The sequence below is a fragment of the Populus euphratica genome, unplaced genomic scaffold (genome assembly GCF_000495115.2).
Source record: "Populus euphratica unplaced genomic scaffold, PopEup_1.0 scaffold89.1, whole genome shotgun sequence".
In the NCBI taxonomy this organism is placed as follows: domain Eukaryota; kingdom Viridiplantae; phylum Streptophyta; class Magnoliopsida; order Malpighiales; family Salicaceae; genus Populus; species Populus euphratica.
Window position 1 is genome coordinate 531,022 of NW_011499970.1, and position 11,278 is coordinate 542,299.

At 30.9% G+C, this 11,278-nt stretch overlaps 1 protein-coding gene across 1 annotated transcript in view; it reads right to left on the reverse strand.

Annotated features, from left to right (window-relative positions):
• Positions 1-5,961: 5,961 nt before the first annotated feature.
• LOC105139234 (crocetin glucosyltransferase, chloroplastic-like) overlaps positions 5,962-11,278 on the reverse strand; it is a 12,283-nt gene continuing 6,966 nt past the window's right edge. The window contains exon 2 of the mRNA XM_011045607.1: positions 5,962-6,405. Within this exon, the coding sequence (XP_011043909.1) occupies positions 6,325-6,405 (81 nt within the window). The 3' untranslated portion in view covers positions 5,962-6,324. The remainder of the gene's footprint in view (positions 6,406-11,278) is intronic.

Genomic DNA, 11,278 nt, shown 5'->3' on the forward strand with positions numbered 1-11,278 from the left:
AGAAAACAATCTTCAAGTATACTCCTTTTAATAACAAGATTGAGTGCACTTAATAAACAATATAAAACACCTATTTTGAGAATGAGATGGGGTGGAAATCAAACCACAAATATCAATGTGCATCAACTTACGACACTTTTAGCTCTTTATGCTACTAGTGATTTAAGGCTAACAAAGTTCAAGTGATTAAATCTCCTATGCCATAACCATGAATCACTAGTCACATCCGTTTTCAAAGCTACATGTTTTCCACACTTTAAGTCAAGTAGAATCACTTATTCACCATCTTCATCCTTACCATAACTTGCATTGTCATGGTTTTATCATAAATAATGCAATATTGGCTTTCAACATGTAATGAATATCTATGCTCCATAAGTTATCCAATACGAAACAAATTTCGGTCAACTTGTGACATATGTATTACCTCACAAATCACTTTTTTTCCCTTTTTAGTTTCAACTTTAATAGTACCTAAGCCATTTGCACTTATAAATTTTCCATTCTGAATCTTCATTTTATTTTGCCTCTTTATATCAATATCATTGAACAAGTCTTTATTTGGTGTCATGTGATTGCTACAAGCAATATCAATAAGCCATTGTCATTCTTATGTTTCATGCTACTTTGACTAGCATATAACATACTTCCATCACCTTCAGTAACATTTGCTTGTTGATCATTCTTCACACTATAATCTTAAGTTAAGTGACCAAACCCTTTACAATTAAAAAATTATATCTCCCTTTTGTACCAATAATTTTAGACTCATTACCTAATTTATTACAAGAATAACACTTTCTAGAATCATCATATCCTCTGCCCAAATTCATTCTTCCTCTTTCCTCTATTTTCACATCACTTATAGATCCTTTCTCTTGAATTTGTTTACCAAGAATGTGCTTTGATTGAAAAGCACTCTCCATTTACTTTTAACTTCTCTTTATTAATCTCTTCTTATAAGACTTCAAAGAATCCATCAACTCATGAGCACTCAAACTAAACAAGTGTAATTTTTTATTTGATCACTATAATAAGATCAAACTTCTTTGGAAGGCCAATCAACACTTTTTCTACAACTTTTTTTGTTATCACTAATCTCTTCACTATAACTTTTCATTTGATTCATAACCTTAATAATCCTATTAGTAAATTCATCAACAACTTTATTTTTCTCTATTTTCATTTTCTTTGACACTCTTCTAAGACTTTCTTTATAAATTAATAGCTCTTACCTTTACATCACCTTCATATTCATTTTGCGAAGTCTTCCATGTTTGCTTTGTTTTGGTAGCTCTCATGATCCCTGAGAAAATAGGAACATCAACTCCCTTTTGAATTAACTCAAGAGCTCCAACATCTCTGCTCCTCTTTTTAAAAAAAAGAGCTCCAACATCTCTGCTCCTCTTTTTTTTTTTTAAAAAAATATTTAAGTTGTGCTATCAAAAAATTATCAATATTTTTGGGTTCTTTATATGCTACCTCCACCACCATCTCCTACAAGTCAAGAGAGATAGTAAAATCTTTATCTTTATTCTCTAAAATTTATAGTTGTCTCTTTTGAATAATGGAGATTATATTTATCTCTAACTTGAGTTATCTGTTTTGAATATATTTTTCTTGCTTTGAATTTGGACAAAACTTTTATTTAACCTCTGTTACCAATTTATTAGGTCGTAGCTTGGCTGGTTTCTACACCTAATAATAATTAAAAAAAACACAATTGAATATATCACGCAAATATTGTGTAATTTTATGTTACAAAACTCATTCAAGAAAAGGATTATAATGAAAGAGACTTCACACAGTCTACGGCTGCTATTTTTTATTTTTATTTTTGTTTTGTTTTCTGCCTTTTGGGCTTCTGCACTTACTGCCTTCTATTTACAATGCATTCTGGGACATCTGTACATTTAACTCAGTTAACTTTAAGCTAACTATAATAAACTTACTTTACAACATATAACTCAGTTAACTCTAAGCTAACTATAATAAACTAAATTTACAACATATTAACATTAATATAAACTCTACAAGGAAGCGCTTCCTGGTGAGATTCTTGTGCTTCCATTGCATGCTCCGGTGCTGGAACTAAAGCAAGAAGTAGAAAGTGCGTTGCGGGACACTTACAGCATGCTGGAGAGATTCATTCTGATTGAGATAAAACATATGGAAGATCTAGGAGATAAGGACTTGTTGGGTAAATTTTTCGAATCTGGTGAAGAGCTTTCTATGAAAGGGTATGGCATGGATATAAATTCTCAGCTGAGGCACGAACGTGGGCTGGATAACTGGAAGGTAAAATGTGAATGTGGGGCTTGTGACGAAGACGGGAGAGAATGGTGGAATGCGACATTTGTCTGGCGTGGCAACACATACGCTGCAGTGGCATTGATGATACCGATACATTACCGCAATTGTTTGTCTGTTCTGGAAGCTGTGATTCTCTACTGCCAGGAAAAGCTAAAACTCGGCAGCAATTTGAGAGTTCTGCTGATTTGTTAATCATTCCTGAAGCAAATGGATATACAGCAGAAGCTGCAGAACCTTTTCACCAAGGTACAAATCTCTCTTTCCCTAGCTCTCCGAGCATGCGGTAGTTTGGTGGAACACTATACAGTTATAAATAAGATTAGTTTTGGATTATGTTTTCTTCACAATGTACAAATCTGGTGCATTAAAAACTGGGAAGACTCCAAACTGTCAAATTTGATGGTTTTAATACCAAACTGGCCTGGTGCTTTGATTTGGTGCTTCATTAGAGCCCCAAAGTTTATTTGGAAAAAAAAGAGAAAAAAAAATCAGTACGAATTGAATATTCAAAAAATTAATGCAATTATTAACGACACAAGAAAAAAACAAATATTAGTAATATAAAATTTCGTTGAATGGGATCTCAAAATTTGATTATTAATTTTTTTAAGTGGTCGGTCTCTCTTAGAATATCACAACTGTTAAGTAAATATAAAACATACCTAAATGTACTTTTTTTCCAAAAAGAATAGCCTTTAAAACCTCTCGGCAGAAGTTGACCTTGATATAATAGTCAGATTAAAAATTACAAGCCTTTGTGTCAGAGGTAGATCTCCTTGCACGATCTAGACCTCTTTCAGACTTAGCACTTTCCTATCCGTTCATAAACATCCTTGATGCTATCCATGTCGTTCAGTTGTGGCAACTGATAGAAACACCTGCATCAATTCTCAATACTATTTGTATTCCAGAGGAATCGCATTGGAGCATTGTGAATATGATTCGTACCCCTGGCAGCGAAAACTATATTACAAAGTGGAAAGTAAATACTTGTACAAGATAGAAGAATGAACTCAAGGAATTTAGACAAGTTTTTTTCTATAAGATACAGAAAATTTAACTGCTTTGAAAAATGAATATGAAAATAATTCTTTCTACAGAAGGCTAAAGGCATAAAGCAACACCACTTTAAAGAGATTGAGTTCACAAGCTCTACATTTCAATGGACAATAGAATGAGGAAGTGTGATGTTATCTATTTTTGGGTTCCCACAAAACAAAACAAAAAATAAAAATGAGAAAATACAAAAAAAAAAATATTTGAAAGAAATCCAAAAAATAATAAGAGCAAAAAAAAAATGCTGAAATGCTGAAAAATAACCAAAAATTAGTTGAGGAGGTTTAAAAATACAAAAAGTTGAAATTTAACAGTTTATTATTAACTGATGAGAGTCCTGTCAACAGAAAAAATTCAATTTTAAAAAATATATATTCAAAATCAAATGTTTATGGACTCAATTAAATTTAATCTAAGGTTCAATGGAATTTATAGAGGGTTTGATTGTAAGAAAAATTAATTTTTAAGTCAATTTAGTCTTTTATTGGAAGAAATTAAAGTTCTGAGTTCCAATTATAATTTTAAAGAGTTGATTTGGCTAAATCAGTGGCTTAATTATATAATTGTTGAAGTTTGATAGCCAATTAGGGATTTAATTAAATAATCCACAATTAAGAACCAAAACAAAAAAGACTCTAAAATCAAGGGATCTTATTAAAAGTTTTTCAGGGGCTTGATTACAAAATTGCATTAACATTCAAGGATCAAATCGAAAATATCATTTAAAGTTGCAAAATGATACCGTTTTATTCAACAATGTTTACTGTTCTTTAGAAGATGTTAAGTGATTTGCTTCATTCAAGGGGACATGTTTCACAGCTATCATAATGCACGCCGGCCGTTACTCTATTCCTACAACAAAAAAAGGGAAACGCTTGCATCCTCTGTCTATAAAAGCCAGAGGATGTATTGCACTGGGGGGGAGAAAACAAAAAAAAAAAAGACGACATAGAGAGGGAAAGAAAAAAGAACAAGGCACAAACACGGGAAGAAAATAAAGAGACAACAAAAAAAGAATGACAGAGGAAAGAAAGAAAAAAAGAAAGGGAAATGTAAAGGGGAAAAACAGAGATGAGTTGGGGAGAGAAGGGAAGAACAGAGGAGAACAAAAGAAAACAAAAGGAGAGAAAACAGAGAGGGAAGACAACGAGACAGTGAAGGGACGACAGAGAGAAGAGAGCAGAATAAAGAAGGAAAGACGAAAGCAGAATAGAGGAAAAAAGAAAGAGGATAGGAGAGAAGAACACAATCGAAAACAAGAAAATACAGTAGAAATAGCACACCACATATTCATTGTCATCATTTTTTCACTGTCTCTAAACAGCATTAACAGAAGGAAGCAAATATATATATAAACAGAGACCAAACTAGTGCTGCCATCGTCTTCGTCTTCGTCATAGCTAGTTATTACTGATCGGGAGCCAAAGTTTTAGCACTGTCATTTTCGTTGGTCTCAGTTACCAGGTAAGCTTTTCTCACTTTGCATTTTGATTACAGCATGCAGTTTTGTTTTCATTGTTATTGTTTATTGTTCAAGTGAAATATAATGCAGTTGAACAGTAATTGTTGTTGTTTATTGTTCACCTAAATCAATAATTCACTTGAATAATAAAAAAGAGATTGCATGTGTCATTTCTTGCGCAGCTGAGTTATTGGTTTGTGCCAATTACCCAGTCAAGTCTACTGGGTCTAACCCAGCTATGTGCGTCAAGCTGGACTTGGCCTTAAAAAAATAAAAAAATTAAAAAACTTTGTAAAAATTTCAAAAAAAAATTTAAAATTTTTTGTGATTTTTTCATATATTCTTTATCAATTTGGCATGATATTGGTTTGTATTTTTATACCGTAAAGATACAAATTCAATATTAAAATACTTAATTTTTGTTAAAACATTGAATCAAAAAATGTTTTTGTTTTCATATATATGGCCTATTCTTTAAAAAAAAATCATATCATATTTTTATACAACAAAGATTAAAAAAATTGTATTAGCATGCATTTTGATTTTAATAACCAGTTTAGTAAAGTCACGAGAACTAGGTCAATATTTCAAAAAAATTTAAAAAATATTTGTTTTCTTTTAATATTTTAGGTTATGATTTTACATGTAATACATATTCTGGATATTAAATTTTTTTATTGAAGTTAAAATAGTTAGGTTTTACCCGATAAGATAAGGATCTCCTTACCGAGGAGGATTTTTCTTAAACTATAGACTAACCAACAACTACAAAACATGACAAGATCTTAGATTTTATTAGATAATAAAACAATGCAACTTACCTTAGGTAGGGTGTATTTGAGGTGCTAATACTTTTCTTTTACACAATCAGTCCTTGTACCTAATCTTTAAGACTAGTTCGGGTTCTTAGTGACTAAAATACTAAATGGTGACTTTCATTCTTTTTTTCCACTAATAAAAGATAAATAATTCCTTGTCTCCACACACTTTTCACATTAGATAAAATTTTAAGGGTAGATATTTTCACTAAATACGCCACACATTTAAAATTTTAAGGGTAGATATTTTCACTACGACGCCACGCACATGCAACAAAATGAAAAACTAAAATGTTGCTAAGACAGTTCAGGTTGTTTTCAATTCTGAATTCTTTCCCTTCTATTTGATAAAACTAAGTATTTAAGCATGAAACAGCCCTCCAAGCATAGGAAAATAATAAACCATGAAATTCTACACGCACACATAATGTCAGTACATCTAGATAAAGTTGTAGAATGGGCTGAAAAACTTCGTGCAACAGATTTTATATAATACCTGACATAATGTAATTTCCTATGAAAGTCACCCAGCATTTGAGTCTAAAGTGACAATTTTGTTGAAGAAACTTGGCCATTTATTTACTAAACAAGCATTCCTCACATGCAATCATGCTGTGGCAGGCTGCCATTTGGTCAGTTTAAGACCTGCAGAATTTGAATGTCTCTCACAGATTCTCAACTGGAAAAATGACTTGAGTTTTTCGAGTTCTCATTTGGTTTAGTTGCATCTTTTGTGTTATTTTCAGCTCCTCCCTCCAATATGTTAAAGTAATCCAAATTAACAAAAACAAATATAAATATAAGAGAAAAAAAAGGCTAGGGTTTTCATTAATCAAAATATTTTACAATGTAGCTTTAATCTAAATACAAAGAGATTATATATAGGCTAAACTGGAAATATTATTCTATCATTAATAAATAAAATAAGAAATATATATATATATATATATATTTCTTAACATTTCCCCTCCAACTCATGATGCGACACCTACAAGTATCGAAAGTTTGACAATTAAAAAAAACAAGAAATGGAATGTGACTTGGTAAAGAAGTCGGCAATTTGTTGACAATTAAAAAAAACAAGAAATGGAATATGACTTGGTAAAGAAGTCGGCAATTTATAAAGAAGAAGAAATAAAAGACAGAGTAATGGTGTCATACTTGAGATGATGATGAGTAAAATGACAAAAAAGACAGAGTAATGGTGTCATACTTGAAATGATGATGAGTAAAATGACAAAAAATCTTAATGTAATAAGTTCATTCATGAAAGACCGTGTTGTGAACAATTTAAATATAATTTTGGTTACCACAATACATAGGAGTATAATGAGAAAGAGAAACTCCCATATCAGCAAATAACCAATTAAACAAACAATCTTTTTTTATAATAGATGTCATAGCATGATATTTTGTTTCGGTTGAATATTGAGAAACAATAGGTTTGCTTTTCTAAGAAATAAAAGAATCACTTAGAAAGATATATAAATTAGTAACAGACTTGAGATTTGCCTGATCACTACTATGATTAGCATCAAAATATGAATGCAACTACAAGGAAAAGTGGATGAGAGTAAAAGTCTCTGAAAGATTGTACCACGAAGATATCACAAAATATGAAGAACAGCTACTTAATGAACTGTAATAGGAGAAACAATAAACTGACTAACAATATATTCAATATCTGGATGAGTAATAGTGAGATATACTAAGCTCCCAATAATAGTATGGTATAAGGTAGGATATGTCAAAAGTAGACCATCAAAAGAAAAATATTTTGCGTTAATCTTAATAAGAATATCTACAGTCTTGTTATTAGTAAGTCTAGCCCGCTGAAAAATATCTGTAACATATTTTAACCGAGAAAGAAGGTAACCTCTAGGTGAGTAAGTTACTTCAATAACTAAAAAATATTGAAACCTCTAGGTGAGTAAGTTACTTCAATATCTAAAAAATATTGAAGATAACTTAAATCCTTCATTTCAAACTATCTAGCCAATTCTATCTTTAAAACTAAAATACCATTAATGACATTACTAGTAATAATTATATCATCAACATATAAAAACAGAATAATATGACTTGCATCAGTGCACTTAATAAAAAGAGTAGAATCATGACTACTAGAAATAAATTCAAGAGATGAAATCACAAATTTTTTTTCTCAAACTAAGCATGAGGTGCTTACTGGAGACCATATAACACTTTCTTGAGCTTCCATCATTCCTAGAGTCATGTGAAACACTAGGAAGGGACGTCATATAAACATCTTCATAAAGATCTCAATTCATTAAGGCATTTTTAACATCAAGTTGGGAGATATGCCACTAATAAACTTAGCTACAATAATAAGAGTACGGATGGTAGTCATTTTTGCATCTAGAGCAAATGTCTCCTCATAATCTATACCATATTAATGAGAGTATCCTTTTGTAACTAACCTAGATTTGTATCACTCAATAGACTCGTTAGTATTAGTCTTAATCTTATACACCCAATGCTAACAAACAACACTTTTACTAGAATGTAAAGGAACCAAATCTCAAGTATCTGTATTATGCAAAGCAGAAAGTTTCTTATTCATAGCTTGTTGCCAAAGAGGATCAAGAATTGCCTCCTTAAAGGAAGAGGGCTCAGAGAGACAATAAATATAAGGTAAAAAATAAGTACAGGATGAAGAATAACAAGAATAAGCAAAATCCTGTAGGGTTATGTACTTACAAATACATATGGATTGATGTAGAGGTGGATCTATAATATCAAATGAAGTTTGGGGGGCTATAAATAAGAATGGAGCTTTAGGTGTGCCACAGAGTAAAGTGTCAGGATTTGCATAATGATGAGTACAAATTGATAAATCATGTAAAGGGGTATTTGAGGTACTAAGAACCTGAGATAATAAACAATCAAAATCCTTAGAAAAGGGATCTATATGAATAATATCAGGTCTAGTCAAGCTATAAGTAGTGAATGGAATAAAAAAGAAAGGTATATACTTTAGAAAGACAACATGATGAGACATATAAAGTTTTCAAGTTATTGAATCAAAATAACGATACCTTTTTTTACTTTCATTATAACCCAGAAAGATATAAATAATAGATTGAAAGGACAACTTACTATATTCTATATAAGGATGAAGAATAAAATAAGTACAACTAAAGACTCTAAAGGAAGAATAATCAAGGACATACTTAATAACTTTTTAAAGGAGAAAAGCATGAACTATAAGAAATTGTGATTTCACTAATCAAACTTACAGGAGTAAGGATAATTTCTCTCCAAAACTCACTAGAACAAAAGCAGACAATAAGAAAGAACAAATAGTTTCGACAATGTGCCTATATTTTCTTTCAGCATTTTGCTTAGGAGTATTTGTATAAAAAGTTTGATGAATGGTTCCATCTAAGAAAAGCAACTTATAGAATTTATTATCCCCTCCCAAATCACACTTAAAATATTTAATAACAAAAGAATGTTGAGTTTTGATAAGAGATCGAAAGATTGTAAATATCTTTAGGATTTAAAATGATGTTTCATTAAATAAACCAAATAATAACGAGTATGATCATCAATAAAAGAAATATAATATTGAGACTCTCTTTTTATAGCAATAAGAGAAGTTTTGCATACATCAGAATGAATCAAGTCAAATGGGAAAGAAAAAATAAAAATACTTTGATTAAAAGGTAAAGCGAAAAATTTAGCTAATTTACATCCACTACAATCATAAATATCATAAGGTTGTAAATTTCCTAATGCTCCTATGGAATCTAAAAAAAAAAGATGAAACATGACCAAGACAAGAATGCCATAAATAAAAACTAGACAAGGAATGACTCACACGATAAAAAGACAAATCAATAGTAGTAGTAGCACCAGTAGTGGTAGAGCCTGATGAAACTACTATTGTAGTATTGTGGTGTGATGGTTTATAACTCCAAGGTGGTCTATGAGCATTCGATTATGATTGGCTACTAGACTTCAAAGCTTAATTTTGTTGTCTCAACTTTTGACATTAAGCCTTCCAATGAACTTTCTTTTTATAGAAACTGCATTCATCAAAGACAACCCTTGTTAAGAATTATTCTAATAATTAGAAAATGGCTTAGATGATACTACTAATATAGATGGATTCGAAGTAAAAAGAATTTCCTTTTCAAATTAAGACTGGAGATGTATTTCTTAGCCAATAACTCACTGATAATAAAGTCAACAAAAGGTAGTGGAGAATGATGTAAAATTAAACCTCTAAGTCTTTTTAAATCACTATGAAGTACTATTAAAAACTATACTAATTGTTGTTGTTCCCTATAATCAACATAGGCACGACATGCCTTTAATTCTGCTGATTTTGTAAGAGTTAATTGATTCCAAAGATCTATCATTATAGAATAGAACTCTTGAATACTTATATTATTCTAGTGAAGAGCATATATCTCATTCTTTTACTAATACTGTTTTGTAAAATTTAATTGCGTGAATAATCTTTGTAGATGATCTTAAACTTCTTATACTTCATCAACTGTGTACCTATGGAATGCTCAACAAAATTGTTAATTCAAGTAATAATCTTTGCATTGTTTGTTCTCCATGTATATATCAAAGCAGCATCCCCTTCCTTGATATTTTTAAGGTACTATATAGGTTCCACTGATATATCCTCACATATTTTTACCCCTAAAAAACTTTCACAACACATAACTCCAATCCGAATAATTCTTTCCTTCTAACTTCACACTCACAGACTTAAGCGAACCATCTCTTTCAGTAGCCATAATCAACAATTACAGAGAACCATAATGCAAAAATAGCAAAAAAAACCAAATTGTAGAAACTAAATGGATAACTCAGAAACAAAACAAATATCTTCTTAAAACTATACGATTAGTCTAAAAACAAAAAAAAAAATTCCAGTAATAGAACACAAATATCAAGTTGTAGAAACTGAAAAGATAACGAAATACTAGATTTACAGAAACTAAAGGGAAAAAATATCAGATTTGTAGAAACATAATGAATATCACTCCAAAAAAAATTGTCCAGTAAAAGTTGTGCTTCAGATTAAGCCAAGTTCTATAAAACCAGCTTTGATATCATATTAAAGCAATTCAAATTAACAAAAAACAAATACAAATATAAAAGAGAAAGAAGCTAGGGTTTTTATTAATCATAATATTCTGCAATGTAGGTTTAACTTAAATTTAAAAAGATTATATATAGATTAAAATAAAAATATTATTCTAGATAAATAAAATAAAATAAATATATATATTTCTTAACAAAATACACCATTTATCATCTTTTCTGAAGTTGTAACATTTTCTAGGAAAGCTTTCAGATTGTTGTGCGAGGAACCTCCGTCCTTCACAGCATCCAAAGCCAATCCACTCCACTTCTTAGCATTGCTCCTTATTTCCTGCCCTCTCTGCCCACTTCCAATTACGACCTCTAGACATCTCCTAATCTCTTCTGCTTCCACAATACCAACTTCATTCACTCTTGCTCTAACCCCATTCCTCCACACCTCTTCTATCATTTTCGCATTTGTTGTCTGATCAGCAAACTGTGGTAATCCCACAACAGGAATGCCAGCCACCAGGCCCTCCATTGTTGAGTTCCATCCGCA